Raw genomic sequence first — 21,166 nt, forward strand, 5'->3', positions numbered from 1 at the left:
CCCGCACGCGACCTCGCTCGGGTCCTCGTCCGCTTGAGGCCCGGTGCTTGGTGGGGAGGCTACTGCTTCGGGCTGAACCCGTCGATTGCGCCTGGGCTGGAGCCGAGCCTGGAGCTGGAGTGACTGGGGCCGAGGAAGAAGCCTCCGGTGGAACCAAGGACTAGTCGGGGTCAGGGACGAGCCCGGAGATGAAGTCCGGGCCTGGGCTGGAGCCCATGAGGTGGCCGTGCTGACGGCTGCAGTCTACAGCCAGGGCCAGGCTGAGTACGAGAACCAGGCCAAGTTCCAGGCCCTGGCGTTCCTCTGCGACCTGGGTAGGTGCTGCGGAGTGAGGAGGATGAGGGAGATGGGGTGGGGTCTCTACCCCACTCCCTCTCTACCCCCTCTCCCTCTCTACCCCTCTCCCTCTCTCTACCCTTCCCCTCCCTTTACCCCCCACCCCTCCCTGTCTACCCCCTCCCTCTTTAGGGAATGGTGAGTATTGGGACATATGGGTGAGTGGTGAAGTATTGCGTTCGGGGTCCAGCCCTCCCCTGTGACGATGATATATAACACCACAGCTGGTGGGCCATTGGTGCCAGATGAACTTGCCCAACAAAATAAAACATCTAACCCGCAAATGATATCTACTTCCGTTTTTAGTTTTGTTTACACAAGCTACTGTCACTTAGCCACTGATGAATAATACAAGTAACAATTATCTTCGGCTGTTAAGGCATATTTATCTCGGATCCCATGGAATTTTTCCAGGGTGAGGTTCAAATGGGCAAACCCATTATATGATCCCTCAAAAGGGAACCCAAGTTCTTTGACATTATGTGACATTATTTTAAATGATCTCCTCATTCAGTTGAAGTATGCAGTGCGTTGCTTCATGCTTTACATTTGCATTAAAAGAGTTGTAATTGGCTTTTGTTGTGTCTTGCTTTAAGCTTTGAAAGATTCTGAGTAACATAGTTAGGCTTTATGGTTATTTAATGAGAAACAAAAGGAAACAACACTGACACAGTGGAAGGATTTCTTGTTTGATTGCTATTGCTTGAAACGAAAGTAACTTGTTTTTCAATGACAGTACAACTTTTTACTTGGTCAGATGGGAAAGCAAGAGTGTCATTGTAAAGTGTAAGTAATTCACAGGTGAGCTGGGCCCATCATGCCTTCTCACCCTGCTTTGATGTGGTGTCCACTTAGTCATTGGGGAGATATAAATAGAGTGCAACCTACTGATCTATCTTTGGGGATATGATGAGATGCTCATGTGCAAGTGCTTTGACGAAAATCTTGCTGCCACTCACCACCTGTATTCACTGTTCATCTATCTGATCAACAGCCATCGGTTTTCTTCCTGTGATTTTATCTAGTCCACTCGTTCCCCCACTAATTTTCAAACCGTTACTTTAGCAAAAATGAGGGTCACTGTCTATTGTGGAGTCAATTTTGTGTTCAAACCATATTTATTTTTCCAATAGCAAAGCAGGGTGGAGTTGAGGAGTGAGGGAACTAAAAATATATGGATTCTAGTTTCTCCATGGGGAATGGGAAGAGATGCTTTGATGAAGCTATGCAAATGAACAGGGAACGTCATGACCGTCGTTCCTGCCACTTTTCAGTCGCACATTAAACAAAAATAATATAAAACAATTAGAAGCTGGAAAACTGAAACAAAAACAGAAAATGCTGGAATTACTCAAATCGGTTAGCCAAAAAGAGAAATTGAATTACCATTTTAGGTCAAAATTTCCAAAATGTTCTGTTTTGCTGGCATTACATCTTGATGTCCAGTCCAGGCTGCTCGTACTTGGAGGCTTACTTTTAAATTCAAAGCAAATCCTTGAAATGGAAAAGGAAGGTAAACTGTCGCTACAAGTGTGACTGTCAGGCCTATTAAAATCAGAACCAGTGGGCCTGTGTAGTTTGAGTTAAATGCATCACACCATAAGAGTGTTAGTTGTCTTTGCTGTCTCAGGTACTGGTCTGATGTTACACTCTCAAGAGTCAGATAACTGGACAGCTGGCACATCTGACGGTACCAAATTTGCTGCTTTCATATAGCAATACAGTACCTATATTCTGGTGATAATTGTTTGACCAGTGTTTACAAGATGTAACTTCATTTCAAATGATCTCTGAATATTTTCAACACTTGAATTTGGCTGTGTTGGGCTTTTTACCTGAAATCACTGTGAAAATGATTTGTGATGGATTTTGAAGTAATCTTGGTGCATAATAATTCTTGGACTAGGTACAGAATTTTCAAAGATTAATTTTCACCATGGTGGAAAGAAAGTGGTTAGGTTTACAGGATATTGTAGTATAATGTTACAAGAAGAATTATTACAAATATCTTGACCTGCTAATTGTTCTTACTGTCTTTTTATTGTCTATATTCCACCTAATTGCCAGCTTGGTGTTTAAGGCAAAGAGATGATTTAAAAAAGCAACAAATTCTAACAAAATAGGTAATATTGTACTTTTTCTAAAGTGGATTGTTTAGTGATATCATGTAAATAGCCTAGTGATTTCAGTCCAGAAATGGGATGGTTTTCTGTATATAATCGTATGGTTGAGGATTTGTAATTATGTAAAAAAAAAACTAAATTGTAAGATTTTTGTTTTGCCTTTCAGTAAATTATTGTCTGGCGCAATTTGCTGTTCTTCACGGGTATTAAAATACTTTTTTTTAAATCATTCTGCAGAATACTTGCTATTTACATTCTATATACTAAATATGTTTTTTGCATTCATCTGTAACAAATGGATTGTTTTGGCGATTTTGTTTCTGACTTTTCTGTTCTTGCATATTGTAAATAAACAGCTTTTTTAAATGGCATTTTAATTTGGCCATTTGTGTACTCTGCATTATTTACACATGGAAAATTATCTGGTAAAGGTGTTCCAATTGATGACAAATAACCAAAATACATTCTTAAAACTTGATTATAACTCTAATTTACTGCAAAGGCTTATTTCTCTTTGAACGCATTATTGGATTGTTTTCTGAACTACACTAAAACTCCAGCAATGGGACTGGTGCTGGACTGACAGATTTTCTTTACTATTAGATATTATTTCAAATAATACTCCAACACATGTTTTAGATATTACACAGAAGGATAAAAACAATCTCGAGTTAATGTATGAAAAAGGAATAACTGGAGGAAATTTAAGAACCTGGGCTGCAGTGTTTTAATGGGATGCAGGAACTGGGGCCTGGTAAACCAGATATTGAACCATCAGCATTTCCAAACAATTGTATAGTGGATTATGAAGTTTCACTGTACATGCAATGCTTTTTCTTTAAGATGAAAGGGAAATGTGTAGACCTGCTGGTGTATGTTTAGTCAGGGGATATCCATTGTCACCATGTGGATGGCTTCTGAGCTGACTGGCTGGAGAAAAGATACACTGGTCCTGTAAAGATAGAATTTGTAACTGACCAGTTATTCCTTTTTTTTAATACACTGCTCAAATTGTTTTTGAGAACAACCTATTTTAATTAATTCACACAATGTGAAAGCATTATGACATCTTTTGCTTTCCAAAGTTATCTAAGACTTTGAGCTATATTAAAAAAAAAACAGTTACTTCATGTCTATAAATTAACAAATTGAATACAATTTATTAAGCTACTTGCATGCGTCCATCTTTTATTGTGTAGGAACATGTATGTATACATACATAATACAGTGCTGTATTACACTAAATTCTCACACAATCCTGGTCAATTGGCAGAAATAAATACAATTCACAGATCATTAACGACTAGAACTAAATTACACTAGGCTTATTCTACATATCAAACTTCAATTTTGTGTGTCCACAGGACATAGACCCAATTAGTGTGGACATTATAAATACCTGATTTTTATTACTCTGTACACTTTTTACAGATACTCATCAGATCTGCACTTCAAGTAATAGAAATAACTATTGAAATTGCCCAGAAATGAGTTTAATTTGCATATAAATAATAACATTGTTTCTGATCTCCTGTGGTTAGGATATGCACAATGCACTGTTGCTGCATCAATAAAACCTGTCATAGAACAGCTGTTTGTAATGAAAGCACGTTTGTGGTCCCAGATGACTCGATAGATGCTTACATTTCCAGTGTTGGAGTACCCGATATCCACAGATGCTTAAGGTAAAGCAGTAATTGGGTTGAGTTAAGGGTTCACACCTTGACGTATACTGTAGCCATCTAATTGGTTTTAGCAATTCTGGTCTTAAGAGGGTATTAAAGTCTGTCAAACTGCCACTTCTAAGACTGAATTGTAACTTCTGAGGTGACTTTTTTTCTCAATGAACTGCCAATGCCTACCACCCAGTTTCACACCACTATGTTATAGCATGTTTTCGATATTATATGATGGGATGGTATTGGAAAGCTCACTAAGGTTCTAATAGGGTTGCGAATGGAGGAAGTGCTGTAGAAATGGAGCAGCAGTAAAGTGGAACCTTGTTCCTGCCTTTTGTGGCTGCAAGATTCACCAACATTCTGGTCTCCACCTTAGTCGAGCATGTGAATGTGTTCCCTCGAGTCTACTCCAAAAGATCCATTCCTAGCACTAGCTTGTTTTACAAATCCTTCCTTGCCTACAGTAATCCAGCCACTTCTAACATCCATCTTCAACTTCCTACAGTGTAACCATTGTTTACTGACCCCCACATATTCAACATATGCCATTATTCTCACTAGGGTCTCCTTTCTGCAGCAGTAGTACCATGGAGCACAAGGGAGAGGTAGCGACCACAGCTGACCCTCTTAATCCTTGTGATACATCGGGCCCAGGAGATAACATGATGAAACAAAACAGCAGTGAAGTTTATGCAGATAGACAAGCATCCTGCACCTCGAAGGCCATTGACAAACACGGTATTTCTGGAGCTGATGCAACCTGTGATGTTCTGGCAAGCATCCCAGCTGTAGAGACTGGAGAATTCTGTCACGGGTTTGCAGGGCACAATGTTTCCATTGACGTCAGTTCTGCTAAGAATGACCATCTGCATGTAGTGCTAATGGTGAGGATGACGTGAGTGTATGGAGACATTCCCTGTGTTGTGAATGCCATGCTGAATTGGATGCTTGATATCTAAACTTCGGTCCTTCATTGGCCACTAACTTCTCTTCAAGACACATTAACTACCATCCTGCACTTCTCCAGTGTTAGAGGGGTGATGGGCTGCTTATACCACTTGCCTCTCTCTTGCCCCCCCCCCCCCCCCCCCCTCCAATCTTTTCAGCATCCACATATGGCCTTGTAGCCTTACAGCCGAGTTGGCACCTGCAGCCAAATTTGGAACCATCTCATCAACAACAACAAAAAACAGGACCTCTCAGTTGTTTACCTCTCTCCCTGCAGAAGCCCTTATTGTTTCATGAAAACAAAAGATCAAGTTTTTAGAGTTTTGTTGGTGGATATTTTGTATTAAGGTTAAAGTAATCCATTTCCTATCCTTGGAATCATTGTTAATGGAAGAAATGCATGGAACAATTCACTTGCTTCTGTGCACCACACATCTACCAGACCTGGTGCTAACATTGAATTGAACTGGATCAACCATGTTAAATTTGTCAAAACTATATTAAGAGGTCAGCTTAAAGAAGGGTCTTGACCTGAAACGTCGCCCATTCCTTCTTTCTAGAGATGTTGGCTGTCGAGATGAGTTACTCCAGCATTTTGTGTCCATTAATAGAGATCCATCAGTTTACATATGTATTAGATTCTCTGTACTTGCTGTCTCTGTGCTGATCAAAGGGAAGGATGATATTAAAGGAACTCTTTGCGGCAGCTGCAGACCAAATGCATAAAAAGCGGCCAGTAACAAGGAGCCAGAACAGGGCAATATCCTGTATACATGGAGTGTCATGGAGATACGATTGCAAAATGTGGGATGATCAAGGGTCAGAAGTAACTAGTAGTGCAAATGTGAGCAATCATGAGCCCTCATCTAATGCCATTTTCACCAATAAATTTAATTAAACCTGTTAGTGCTTTGCAGATGGTACAAAACCTATAACATACCGTGGCTCCCTTTTCATTACATTATGATTTGATCTACTGAACATTCCCAGCTTATATATAGCATTCTTGCATACAAAGCAAAATTCCTTCTATTTGATCATACTTAAGACTTTATCCTAAATCTAAGGGACACTTAAATTATTTTAGCAGCAATCTTCTCCAATAACAGGAAAGCTTGAATTTTCTAAACTAAGAATTATTTTGTAGCTTTTCCCCCATTTTAAGTATTAGTAAAATGTTGTTAAAATTGTGGTTTGGTTGTTAATATTGTGGTTTGGACAAAGTCTCAGAAGTGGTGCCTCTGGAAGTGATTTATCTGATAGATTGTGTAGGAAGGAACTGCAGATGCTGGTTTAAACTGAAGATAGACACAAAATGCTGGAGTAACTCAACGGGACAGACAGCACCTCTGGAGAGAAGGAATATCTGCTTCTCACATTACACATTCTGTATGTGTAATCCGCAATCAGCATTAAGTACTCCAGCCCACCAGTGAAGGTAATTATCTAGCACTGTATGACTGCAAAGGCACTGACAAAATTCACCAAGGTAGCCTCAGTATGAGTTCAGTTAAGGATGAATCTGGTAGAGTAAACCAAAATGGTTAGAATAATGCCACAGCGTCTTTCTAGCTTTCTAAATTGAATCATTTAATGAAAGTGAACATAATAACTCACTGCATCTGAATTGCAGTTCCCTGTGATTCCAACTTAAAATTTTCATTAAATATTCCTCCTTGACAAATTACAGTATCAATTTGGAGATGCACTGTATGGCTGCACCCACTGCTCTCTTGACAGCCTGTGTGGCCCAAATTCCGTTTTCAATTTGCAAAGCTATCAATTGACTGTAAAACATAAACTGTATTGATATTTCTGTAAAATGCCCCACAAAATTATAATTGTATTGTAAATATATTTATTACCTTTTGTAATATGCTTTGGTACAATTTTCCAATTTATAGGGACTGGACAAGAATCCTCAACTAATTTCAAGGAGTAGCTAATTCTGATTTAATTATTTTGTTATTATTTTTTGGTTGTTTCATTTAACAAATCCATTTCTCATCTGTTATTGTTTCCCAAACCTGTAATACGACTACAGTTTTGCTTTTAGAATTTTAATGCATTAGCTTAAAACTAAGTGCAGGCTGATTTTCTATCTCTGAGGCTCTTTTAGATTTCATCTCTTCCACATCCACAGCTGCTGTTGTCACTGATTTACTCTAGTTCAGCCCCAGCTGCTGTTTAAATGTTACAGATTTCTTTCTTGACCTTTTAGAAAATATGCTGACATTTTGTGAAGATGTAGCAAAAATATTTATTTTAGTTCACACTGACAGTTCCTTAGAATTAAGTCTGCAATACAATCTGCACAAGCAAGAGGCATCAATTTTCAGATTGTATCAATGGTTTTGCTTCAGTGATCCTTCAGGAAGAATTGTCTCCTGGCATTCTGTTTATAGGGTGATTTCACGAAAGGTCACTGGATCCTCACCCACGTGGACGCAAAATTTAACTGGAGTACAAACGTCACTTCCGGTACATGTTATTGATGCTAGAAACGCGAACTTTCACACCCGTTAAAAACCGCGAAAACGGCCCGTTTTTGAGCTGTAAATAACTGCCAGTCGGGGTCAAAATCAGGACATTTTATTATTATTATCTAATTAACAGCTGACAATTATCCCATTCCTTTGCTTGCATCTGAGTAAAATTCATTTCAAAACGCATTTATGGTTTACAATTATTTAAATGGTAAATGTAGCTTCAGAAGCATTTTCTTTTTGCATGTTAAAACCCACCTGAGAACCATGGGCGATTTTGCAATTTTAATGATGGATTTTTCACTTTTAAAACATTTTATATGACACATTAATAAAGATAAAACATAATGCCTTACTTTTGATTAAATGCAGCGAGCAAACGCGATAATTCCCGATATTTTCTATCTTTATATCTCCACGGCCAATGTTTGCTAAACACTTCCGCTGTTGTTGCCCCTTCAGCGCTCTCTTGTCTTTACCTTTGTTTTTCTTTATCTTCTGGACTGTAAAGTAAGATAACTGTGCCTCACGGTCACCCCGACTGGCACAGTTATTTACAGCTCAAAAACGGGCCGTTTTCGCGGTTTTTAACAGGTTTGAAAGTTCGCGTTTCTAGCATCAATAACATGTACCGGAAGTGACGTTGGTACCCCAGTTAAATTTTGCGGTCACGTGGGTGAGGATCTATGATCCAGTGACCTTTCGTGAAATCACCCTATTAATGCTAAATGCTCATTACTTGAGGTTTTAAGTACATTTTGAGCCATTTTGAGCCTTTGTCTCATCATCTGCAGAGTTTTCATTTCGGTATATTCAAGGGAAGTAGGAGCCTTGCAGCAAGCAGTGCATTTGCTTCCTTGATCAATGTTTCAGGACAGTAGGAAAATACCAACAGCAGATATAGGTCTTAGCTTACGAAACACAAACATTTTTCTATACAATAACTGATTCTTTGCTTAACAATGAGCACGTTGCAAAATTAATTTGCAACTTTTGAGGTGTACCTTTCAAAGCTGCTGCAGCGTTGAAGGCCGTAGAGTTCCATCTCAAGCCACTGATGTGCACCTCAGTGATCAGCAGCACTACCAAGTGAGAGTAGACTGCAGGACAACCTTCTTCCTTCACCCACTATAATGGGAATTTACTCAGGGATCACCACAGTCTGTTTGGGACATATTTTAAAAGAGGCAACCAGCCAAAATATTTTGACAATTGTGTAAAAATATATAATTCTGCACATTTGTTTAAACACTCACAGCAAGAAGCAAAATCCTGAATTATTTAAAATGTATTACTGAAGGGAATACTAAAAGATAAATTTGGACATAGGTACAAATGTTTTGAAAGCCCATATGATCAAGGAAAATCTTTTGATTTTTGCATACCTGGTCAATAAGAATCATTAACAGTAGGCCCGGGACTGTTTTGGAAGAGCTTTTTGAGAACGAACTCCCCAGGGTATAACTTTACTAGAATTTGGGTCAGTGAACCACATCAGCAAGACTGACCGGAGATTTAAAAGCAATCCCTTTTGCTTATTGTTATCTGCTAACAAGCATGCTCAAAGTACAAATGGTGGCTTCTCTTTGAGCAGAACCAAGCACTATATTCAGCAGTTAGAGCTGAGCTTCAGACATAACAGGGATAACGATGGCCCACATATTTTCATTCTGATCCTTTTTCATCATCTTGGGTTGGTGCTCACTGCTGGAGGTGGGAGTGTGCCCTGAGAAGACTGGAAGTTGGAAGTCGAGGGGGACATTTTGATGGGACTGACGGGCTCACCAGTCTGGAGTCTCCAGACCAGCTCCTCATTCGTTCTGCTAAGCCGTTTCTTTTCCTTGCTTTCCTTCTCAACATAGTTGTGAAGCGTTGCATTTTCTTCAGAGAGTTGTCTGCAAGAACATGCAAAAAGTTTTTTTTTCAGAATTTACTGAAAATCAGGAGTGAAAATAATTAAAATTAGGCCACTGACAGGAACCATTTTTACTACGGAGGTGATTTCAGCCGTCCTTCCTCCGGTAAATTGAATTTGAAAATAGTTTAATCTGAAATTAAAGGGCATTTTATCATGGGTTTGGCTCAATATTAGCTCAAGCCTCTTATACAATCATAGATACAATCAGCATGAAAAAAGGACCTTCGACCTAACTTACCCACATATCCCATCTACACTAGTCCCACCTATCTGCATTTGGCCCATCCTATCCATGTACCTGTCTAAATGTTTTTTAAACATTGCTTAGTACCTGCCTCAACCACCTCCTGGGTCTGCCCTGTTTCGACGAATGCAATCAACCCGGCATGCACAATCAAATAAGATCAAATAGAACAAGTTGTCCTACAACTTTAGGCTGTGCACATCATATGCAAGAAGAAGAACCACTTCCTCCGGCAGCTCATTCTGTACACCTACCACCCTTTGTGTAAAAAAACAAGTTGATCTGAATCAGAGAAGAACACATACTACATAAATAATAATAATAGGTGAAATTAAATAATAGATGACATTTGAAAAATTAACTACTGCAAATGTTCTACACACTCCCAGCAGGTAATAGTGCTCTTGAGGATTCTATCGAGCACATTTTGGATGCAAAGTTTATGATTTTCTGTTCATTGAGATAAATAAAAAGCTTGCACAGTTAAATTTCTCATGAAAGCCTCAGGGACCCCAAATCTACTTGTAATGAAAAGATAACACAAGAGACTGCAGATGCTGGAATACTGATGGAGTAGGGGAGGGAAAGCCACTTTTCCCTCCACCCTGTCCCTTCCATCCTTAACTTAGACTCCGTTTTACATCTCACCCTTTCTTTATCTCACACCCTTTTGTCTCCTTTCCACCTTCAGTTTTATACACTCTCCACCCGTCTGTCTATCACCCTCCCCCCATCTGTACCCACCTGCTAACTTGCAGGCTTTGCTCCACCCCATCTCACTTTTCCAGCTTTCTCCACACTACCTAATCAGTCTGAAGAAGGGTCTGACTTGAAACGTCATTTGTTCAGTTCCTCCATAGATGTTGCCAGAACCGCTGAGTTACTCCAGCATTTGCTTTTTACTTGTAAATGTTCTGCCAATTATCTACAGGATTTATATAGTCGCATTTTACAAGGATGACTCGCCTTGTTAAGACAGCATTATTATCAATCCTGACTTTCAGGTCTTCATTCTGTTGTTGAAGTACTTGAACCTTTTCTTCTAATACCACGTTCTTCTCAGACTGCACAGATGACAGAAAAAGAACATATTTAAACACATCATTGTGAATATTTCACATAATGGGTGTCAAAGTCTTAGTTAAACATATAGCAAGGGACAAATAATAACATGATGTGGAGTGTTCAGAATATTGCATTGCAAAATATACTGAGCAAGTATGGAGGATTAACTCTGGGGTGGAAGATTGCAACCTTCACGTGGTCCGCCCTGTTTCGACTAATGCAATCAACTAGACGTGCACTAACGGAAGATCAAATCGAACAAGTCACTTTAGGCTGTGCACAACTTTAGGCCACACGAAAGAAGAAGAGGATTAACTCTGGAAACCTTCACTAACTAGTACCTCATCCTGGTAAATCATATCCATGATTTTCTCTCCATTATGTTGTGAATCATGGAAACTGCCAACAAGTATCAGGCTGAAGAAGGATCCTAATCCAAAACATTCAAGGGTGGCACAGTGGTACAGCAGTAGAGCTGCTGCCTTACAGCGTCAGATACCCGGGTTCAATCCTGACCTTGGGTGCTGTCTGTACAGCGTTTGCATGTTCTCCTTGCAACCATGTGCATTTTCTCTGGTGTATGGTGTTAAAAGTAATAAAATGTTTAGTCATATGTCTTCTGCTTTTGGTTATTCCCGTATTCTATTTTAAATGAATGCTTTTTCACAACGATCATGCATTTTCTCTCTGCATATGTGTCTGTTTCTCTTGTATGGGACAACAGGAGAGAAATGTCCATTCTGTTGTCATTAGAGTTGCGTTTTTCAAAGTTTACATAGCAATGTATTTTACTTTCTAAAAGGAACAGGGAGAAATAAGTATTTTTCAGCCTTTTACCAGCTTGAATAGAGGCTGTAAAGTCCAGATGCATTGGAACAATGCTGAAGATCTCCGTCATGAGGGAGACCATGAACTCGTACCAACTGTATTGTTGTTAGTGATGGTGTTCAATAGAGGATATATAGGTAAAATAATATAATTTGAAGAACAACTCAATTTATGCCCCTTCTTAACCTTGGAGAAAGAACTACATCCCCACCAAAACTGTTTAAATAGATGAGCAAATTGTTAGATGTTAGATTAAGCATTTTAAGAATTCCTTCAATCTGAAAAACATTACAGGGAATGATTTGGCAGACAGTGAAAAACCAAAGAAATGTCAATTTTTATCATTGATGAGCTATGTCACTGAAATTTCAACAATTAAATAGATAATTAAAAACAGCCAGTCATAGAGTTGAAATGGGCCCTTGGCCTAACTTGCCCACATCGGCCAACATCTACACTAGTCTCACGTATGTATTTGTCAATATGTCTTTTAAACATTGTGATAGTAGCTGCCTCAACTATCTCCTCAGGCAGCTCAATTTATATACCCCCCACCCTCTGTGTAAGAAGTTGCCTCTCAGATTCGTATTAAATCTTTCTCACCTCACCTTAAGCCTAGGTCTCCTGGTTCTTGATTCCCCTACTCTGGGTAAAATACTCTGTAAAATATCCTATATAATCCCCACATGATCTTACAGTGCCCTCCATAATGTTTGGAACAAAGACCCATCATTTATTTATTTGCGTCTGTACTCCACAATTTGAGATTTGTAATATAAAATAATCACATGTGGTTAAAGTGCACATTGTCATTTTAATAAAGGCCATATTTATACATTTTGGTTTCACCATGTAGAAATTACAGCAGTGTTTATACATAGTCCCCTCCACCATTTCAGGGCACCATAATGTTTGGGACACAACAATGCAATGTAAATGAAAGTAGTCATGTTTAGCATTTTGTTGCATATCCTTTGCATACAACGACTGCTTGAAGTCTGCGATTCATGGACATCACCAGTTGCTGGGCGTCTTCTCTGGTGATGCTCTGCCAGGCCTGTATTGCAGCCATCTTTAGCTTATGCTTGTTTCAGGGGCTAGTCCCCTTCAGTTTTCACTTCAGCATATAAAAGGCATGCTCAATTGGGTTCAGATCAGATGATTGACTTGGCAACTCAAGTATTTACCTATTTTTTGCTTTGAAAAACTCCTTTGTTGGTTTAGCAGTATGTTTGGGTTCATTGTCTTGCTGTAGTATGAACCCCTGACAAATGAGTTTTGAGGCATTTGTTCGAACGTGCAGATAGGATGTGTCTATACACTTCAGAATTCATTATGCTACTACCATCAGCAGTTGTATTATTAATGAAGATAAGTGAGCCAGTACCTTTACCAGCCATTCATGCCCAGGCCATAACACCCCCACCACCGTGTTTCACAGATGAGGTGGTATGCTTTGGATCTTGGGCAGCTCCTTCATGCTTTGCTCTTGCCATCACTCTGATATAAGTTAATTATCATCTCATCTGCCCACAAGACCTTTTTCCAAAATTGTAGTTGCTCTTTTATGTACTTCTTGGCAAACTGTAACCTGGCCATCTATTTTTGCAGCTAACCAGTGGTTTGCATCTTACAGTGTAGCCTCTGTATTTCTGCTCATGAAGTCTTCTGCGCACAGTGGTCATTGATAAATCCACACCTGACGTGAAGAGTGTTTCTGATCTGTCGGACATGTGTTTGGGGATTTTTCTTTATTATAGAGAGAATTTTTCTGTCATCAACTGTGGAGGTCTTCCTTGACCTGCCAGTCCCTTTGCGATTAGTAAGCTCACCAGTGCTCTCTTTCTTCTTAATGATGTTCCAAACAGTTGATTTTGCCAAGCCTAATATTTGGCTGATGTCTTTACCAGTTTTATTCTTGTTTCTCCGTCTCATAATGACTTATTTGACTTTCATTGGCACAACTTTGGTCCTCATGTTGATAAACAACAATAAAAGTTCCAAAGGTGATGGAAAGACTGGAGGAAAGATGAGGTGCTGCATGAAGGAGGCAATTAAACATACCTGAGCAATTACAAACACCCGTGAAGCCATGTGTCCCAAACATTATGGTGCCCTGAAATGAGGGGGACTATGTATAAACACAGCTGTAATTTCTACATGGTGAAACCAAAATGTATAAAAATACCCTTTAATGTGCACTTTAACCACATGTGATTTTTTTTTCTATTACAAATCTCAAAATGTGGAGTTCAGAGACAAATAAATAAATGATGGGCTTTTGTCACAAAAATTATGGAGGACTCTGTGAACACCTCTATAATCCCCTCTATCACCACATCCTCTTGTGCTCCAAGGAATAAAGCCCTAGCCTGCTCAACCTCTCCCTATAGCTCAAGCCCTTGAGTGCTGAAAACATCCTCGTAAATCGTTTCTGCACCCTTTCTTGCTTAACTTTCCTATAACAGGGTGATCATAACTGAACATAATACTCCAAATGTAGCCTCACCAAGGTCTTGTACAACTGTATTATAACCTTCCAACTTCTATACTCAATATTCTGACTGATGAAGGCCAATATGCCGCCACCTTCTTGGCCATCCTACCTAACTATGACGGCACTTTCAAGGAACTATGTACCTGCAGTCCTAGATCCCTCTGCTCTACAATACTCCTCAGACCCCTGCCATTGTGACACCAAAATGCAACATCTCGCACTTCTCTGCATTAAACTTCATTAGCTATTCCTCAGCCCACCTGCCCAACCGATCAAGATCCTGCTGCAATATTTGATAACCATCTTTGCTATCTACAATACCACCCACTTTGGTGTTCTCGGCAAGCTTGCTAATCATGCCAATTTTTAAAGGGCTGTACTTTTTAACCTAATCTAAAAGCCCAACGCAGACCAATTTTACATATTCAGTACAGCTTCAAAACTCAAATTTTAGGACACTATTCTGACACACCCATCAAAATTATACAGATTTACAAACTGACAAATCTGATTCTAAACCATGTAAGTTTTATGAATAGTAATCCATTTTGTTTCTAACCAGTTTTTCCAATTGCATAATTTTCTTTTCTTGGTGATGGATTTGTTGATTTTTCATTTCAAGAATATGTTTTAAACTGTTCATGTCTTCCTCTAAATGCTGGTAAGGTGCCAAGGCAATCTGTGACATTATAATAAAAAGTACAACATAAATATAGTAACATTTAAGATTCATTCATTTTTACTTCAGTTCCTTGAATCGAATATAATCATACTTGATAAATCTTTTGAAGCAACACCCTATATCACTGATGTTAAAATCACCTAAATGGGCTGTCCCACTTGGGCGACGTTAATCTGCGAGTTTTGAAGAGTGTCTTCGACCTTCAAACTAGCAGCATGGACGAAACGTGGTCCAAGGAGGTCCCATGAGGTCACTGGAACTCTCCTTCATGCTCGAGGGAAGTTCCTGAATACTCGTGACCTCAGCTAGGTTGCGGAAAATTTTCAGCATGATGAAAAATTTTCCGTGAGTAAAATTTGGTCGGCTTGGTTCTTTTTAACTCGTAGTGCAGTGGAGTGGGGTCGCTATTTAGCTAAGGCAGTCAATGGCAGCCGTAGGCAATCTCCTTCTCTGACCGGGCATTTTGTTTGGCTCATTGGAGTTTTCAGGACCAAGGAAAACCTACCAGTAGGTAAAATGCCCGCTAAACTTTATTATACTTCTTAAAAGTGTGTCCACTCCTTCTCCCCCTCTTCTCCCCCATTCTCTCCCCTTTCTCCCACCCTTCTCTCACCTTCTCTCCCGCTCTCTCACCTTCTCTCCCCCCCTCCGCGCTCTCTAAAGGACTTACCGTACTCTGTGGCAGCCCTTTACCTTCCTCTTCATCGCGCAGACAGCGCTCCCCCGCTTTCCCTGGCCCCCGCCTTTGCGATGTGTGTGTGTGTGTGTGTGTGTGTGTGTGTGCAGTCGGTCGATCCAGCTAGCGGTTTTAACGCGGACGGTCGATCCAGCTCGAGGCTTTCCAGGCGAGTGCCCTCGAGCTTGAAGGTCGAAGACATTCTTCTTAACTCGCGGATTAGGTCGCCCAACTGGGACAGCCCCTTAAACCTAGTAATAGGTTGTCACTCAGACACGCGCGTGCATGCATGCACACACATGCTGCTAGTTACAATAACTTTCTAGAAAAAGGAGCAATGTAGTTCTGAAAATACTGGTTCTTAAAATAAGTGGTAGCATTATCAGTCATTGTTTTGGGAATCACACAAACTGAACCACAAAAAAGCAGTAACAGAAAGACTAACAGTCTATCTAGTTTAGCTCCAGTATTCTGGTCAAACTGTCTGATCACCAATTTCTCTCTACTGCACATATCAATCCCTTTCCCATGGTATACTATTCAACATCCCTAAAGTGGGTAGTCAATAGACAATAGGTGCAGGAGTAGGCCATTCGGCCCCTCGAGCCAGCACCACCATTCAATGCGATTATGGCTCATCATCCACAATCAGTACCCCGTTCTTCCTTCTCCCCATATCCCCTGACTCTGCTATCTTTAAGACCCCTATCTAGCTCTCTTGAAAGTATCCCGAGAACCGGCCTCCATCGCCCTCTGAGGCAGAGAATTCCACAGACACAACTCTCTGTGTGAAAAAGTGTTTCCTCATCTCCGTTCTAAATGGCTTACCCCTTATTTTTAAACTGTGGCCCCTGGTTCTGGACTCCCCCAACATCGGGAACATGTTTCCTGCCTCTAGCTTGTCAAAACCCTTAATAATCTTATATGTTACAAAGGACACAAAGGACATTTATTATCACATACACCAATTGGTGTAGTGAAATTTGACTTGCCATTGCAGCACACAAATAAAGATAAGACACAACATCAGAAAATTTAACAGTCAACATAAAAACATCCCCCCACAATGGTTCCCACTGTGGGGGAAGGCAGCAAAAGTTCAGTCCCGACCCCTGTTCACCCATAGTCGGGCCTGTTGAGGCCTCTGCAGTCGCCTCTACGGCAGCCCAGTGCTTCAGGCCCACTCACCGGATGATGCCGTTTTGGCGTCGGGTGAACACTCTCAGCGGCCCGGAGTGTCTGGAGCGGCCGCTTCCTCCCCGGAGATCGTGGCTCCGAAGTCCACGAGCCGCTCTGGTCGGAGCTCCGACCCTGGCGACCTCGACGTGAAATCCCAGGCTCCGCGGTGTTTAAAGCTCAACGCCCCCCGCAGCTGGAAGCTCCACAGACCACAGACCGCAGCTCCGCGATGTTGGAGTCGGCGGTCACAGCACTCCGGAGCCTACTGCACGGCGACCCGGGTAAGGCATGGCCCGCTTCACGACGGTGCCTCAGCGTGTGCCGCCACCGAAGCTGAAGTCCTGGCCGGCCTCGGCAGGAAAACGCCGCTCCAGTCTGTTCGTAGGCCGCGAGGAAAGGGCGAAAGCACGGCTCGGAGAAAAGCCGCATCGCCGACCAGGTAGGGACTGAGAAAGATAGTTTCCCCCCCCCCCCCCAACATTAAAAGACTAAAAGACCTCCAAAAACAAACACTTTTAACTAACTAAAAATAAAAAAAGGGTGAAAAGACTAACAGCTGCTGGCAGGGCAGCCATACTCAACAGTGCCCCCTTGGACAATAAGATTCCCTCTCATCCTAAATTCTAGTGTATACAAGCCCAGCCACTCCATTCTCTCAGCATATGACAGTACCGCCATCCCGGGAATTAACCTTGCGAACCTCCCTGCACTCCCTCAATAGCAAGAATGTCCTTCCTCAAATTTGGAGACCAAAACTGCACACAATACTCCAGGTGTGGCCTCACTAGGGCCCTGTACAACTGCAGAAGGACCTCTTTGCTCCTATACTCAACTCCTCTTGTTATGAAGGCTAACATGCCATTTGCTTTCTTCACTGCCTGCTGAACCTGCATGCTTACTTTCATTGACTGATGAACAAGGACCCCCAGATCCCATTGTACTACCCCTTTTCCCAACTTGACACCATTTAGATAATAATCTGCCTCCCTGTTTTTGCCACCAAAGTGGATAACCTCCCATTTATCCATATTATACTGCATCTGCCATGCATCTGCCCACTCACCCAACCTGTCCAAGTCACCCTGCATTCTCATAGCATCCTCCACACAGTACACACTGCCACCCAGTTTTGTGTCATCTACAAATTTTCTAATGTTGCTTTGAAACCTTTCATCTAAATTATTGATGTATATTGTAAATAGCTGCGGTCCCAGCACCGAGCCTTGCGGTACCCCACTAGTCACTGCCTGCCATTCTGAAAGGGACCCGTTAATCCCTACTCTTTGTTTCCTGTCTGCCAACCAATTTTCTATCCATGTCAACACTCTACCCTCAATACCATGTGCCTTAATTTGGCCCACTAATCTCCTATGTGGGCAAAATGCTTTCTGAAAATCCAAGTACACTACATCAACTGGCTCTCCCATGTCCATTTTCCTAGTTACATCCTCAAAAAATTCCAGAAGATTAGTCAAGCATGATTTCCCCTTCGTAAATCCATGCTGACTTGGACCGATCCTGTTACTGCTACCCAAATGTGCTGCTATTTCACCTTTTATAATTGACTCCAGCATCTTCCCCAGCACCGATGTCAGGCTAACTAGTCTATAATTCCCTGTTTTTTCTCTCCTGCCTTTCTTAAAAAGTGAGATAACATTAGATACCCTGCAATCCACAGGTACTGATCCTGAATCTATAGAACATTGGAAAATGATCACCAATGCGTCTACGATTTCTAGAGCCACTTCCTTAAGAACCCTGGGATGCAGACCATCAGGCCCTGGGGATTTATCAGCGTTCAGTCCCATCAGGCAACCCCACACCATTTTCTGCCTAATGTGGATTTCCTTCAGTTCCTCCGTCACCCCAGATCCTCTGGCCACTAGTGCTTCAGGAAGATTGTTTGAGTTTTCCTTAGTGAAGACGGATCCAAAGTACCTGTTCAACTCATCTGCCATTTCCTTGTTCCCCATAATAAATTCACCTTTTTCAGCCTTCAAGGGTCCAACTTTGGTCTTAACTAATTTTTTCCTCTTCACATACCTAAAGAAGCTTTTACTATCCTCCTTTATATTCTTGGCTAGCTTATCTTCGTACCTCATCTTTTCTCCCCGTATTGCCTTTTTAGTTATCTTCTGTTGCTCTTTAAATGTTACCCAATCCTCTTGCTGCCCGCTCATCTTTGCTATGTGGTACTTCTCTTTTTTTTATTTACTGTCCCCGACTTCCCTTGTCAGCCACAGTTGCCCCTTACTCCCCCTGGAATCTTTCTTCCTCTTTGGAATGAACCGATCCTGCACTTTCTGTATTATTCCCAGAAATACCTGGTATTGTTGCTTCACCGTCATCCCTGCTAGGGTATCTTTCCAGTTTCGGCCCGAAACGTTGCCTATTTCCTTCGCTCCATAGATGCTGCTGCACCCGCTGAGTTTCTCCAGCTTTTTTGTGTACCACCTATCTTTCCAGTCAACTTTGGCCAACTCCTCCCTCATGGCTCCATAGTCCCCTTTGTTCAACTGTAATACTGACACCTCTGATTTACCCTTCTCCCTCTCAAATTGTAGATGAAAACTTATCATATTATGGTCACTACCCGCTAATGGATCCTTAACCCCAAGTTCCTTTATCAAATCCGGTTCATCAAGCAATACTAAATCCAGAATTGCCTTCTCCCTGGTAGGCTCCAGTATAAGCTGCTCTAAGAATCCATCACGGAGGCACTCCACAAACTCCCTTTCTTGGGGTCCAGTACCAACCTGATTTTCCCACCATATCTGTATGTTGAAATCTCCCATAACAACCGTAGCATTTTCTTTACTACATGCCAATTTTAACTCTTGATTCAACTTGCACCCTATATTCAGGCTACTGTTTAGGGGCCTGTAGATAAGTCCAATTATGGTCTTTTTACCCTTACAATTCCTTAGTTCTATCCATACTGACTCCACATCTCCTGTTTGAATGTCACCCCTTGAAAGGGACTGAATTTCATTCCTCACCAATGGACCTACCCCACCCCTTCTGCCCACCTGCCTGTCTTTTCGATAGGATGTGTGCCCTTGAATATTCAGTTTCCAGCCCAGGCCCTCTTGTAGCCATGTCTCTGTAATTCCCACATCATCATACTTGTCAATTTCTAACTGAGTCTCAAGCTCGTCCACTTTATTTCTTATACTTCGCTCATTCTTATTCAACACTTTGACTTTTGTATTCACCTCCCCTCTCACTATTGGCCCTGACCTTACTTTCTTATCCCTTCTCGAACTTTCCTTCCCATTAATTCGGGAGTCTTTTGTAACTTTTCCTGTACTCACTTCCCCTTTAACTCCATCTTTATACTCCCAATTTGTCAATCCCTCCCCCTGCTATTTAGTTTAAACCCACATGTAGCTCTAGCAAACCTGCCTGTCAGAACGTTGGTCCCACTCCAGTTAAGGTGTAACCTGTCCCTTTTGTGCAGGTCACCCCTACCCCTGTAGAGATCCCAGTGGTCTATAAAGCTAAATCCTTGAGTTCAATGGTGCCATCATTACATTCAATTAATATTGACACAATTAGCTTTTATTGAAAGGATTCTGATTGGTGACCAGGTACATGTAACATAGAACATTTCAGCACAGGAGCAGGCCCTTTGGCCCACAATGTTTATGCCGAACATGATGTGAAGTTAAACTGATTTCACCTGCCTGTACATGGTCCATATCCATCTATTCCCTGCCCTTCCATGTGCCTGTCTAAATGTCTCTTAAAAGCTACTACCGTATCTACACCAGAGTTTGATGAAATCCCACTGTCTCATCCTCTTCCTACACGCTAGGGGCAAATTGCAGAGGCTAAATGGCAGCGGTAGTGGATAGTGACCTGATACATGACGAGGGAATGGAATTCTTTAATAGTATCCAGATGCAAATCACAACTGTGTATCTGGATACTATTAACATTAGGTCTATGTTTTAAAGTCACTTTATACAAAATGTGTATTGTTGGCAGGCCAGAAAATCTGTTTTCATTAGTATTGATCAAAATGTACAAATGCCAGAACTGCTGAGTGCTTCCAGCATTTTTTACTTACATTTTAGATTACCAGCATCTTTAATTATTTTTTATTAACTATGTAGAACTCTGTCCAATCAGGAATCATGTGTATCTAATGACACCACCCCATACCTCACTTTAGGCCCTTGTCTGCCACACCACAACTAGCAAGCTGCCAGGGGGAGTGCAGTTGGTATATTGTGGATTGACAGTGATGTATATCTACTGAAGGGTTTCGGCCCGAAACGTCACCTATTTCCTTCGCTCCATAGATGCTGCTGCGCCCGCTGAGTTTCTCCAGCATTTTTGTGTACCATGTATATCTACTGTGCAGTTTGTCTGAAAGTGCAGACTCTCTGAATAGAAAGTTACAACTCCATTTGTGGTAGCTGAGTCCTCAACATATGCCATGCCACTGGGAGATACAACATGCAGAATCCAGGTCCCGGAATTAAAAGTGTAATTATAAA

The 21,166-nt window shown here is 41.3% G+C and overlaps 1 protein-coding gene across 1 annotated transcript in view; it reads right to left on the reverse strand.

Moving 5' to 3' along the window:
• Window positions 1-2,584: 2,584 nt before the first annotated feature.
• LOC129698050 (microtubule-associated tumor suppressor candidate 2-like) overlaps window positions 2,585-21,166 on the reverse strand; it is a 65,700-nt gene continuing 47,118 nt past the window's right edge. The window contains exons 7-9 of the mRNA XM_055636887.1: window positions 14,684-14,803; window positions 10,701-10,798; window positions 2,585-9,467 (exon numbers count right to left, since the gene is read on the reverse strand). Coding sequence (XP_055492862.1) covers window positions 9,257-9,467; window positions 10,701-10,798; window positions 14,684-14,803 — 429 coding nt within the window. The 3' untranslated portion in view covers window positions 2,585-9,256. The remainder of the gene's footprint in view (window positions 9,468-10,700; window positions 10,799-14,683; window positions 14,804-21,166) is intronic.

The sequence above is a fragment of the Leucoraja erinacea genome, chromosome 6 (genome assembly GCF_028641065.1).
Source record: "Leucoraja erinacea ecotype New England chromosome 6, Leri_hhj_1, whole genome shotgun sequence".
Taxonomy (NCBI): Eukaryota; Metazoa; Chordata; class Chondrichthyes; order Rajiformes; family Rajidae; genus Leucoraja; species Leucoraja erinaceus.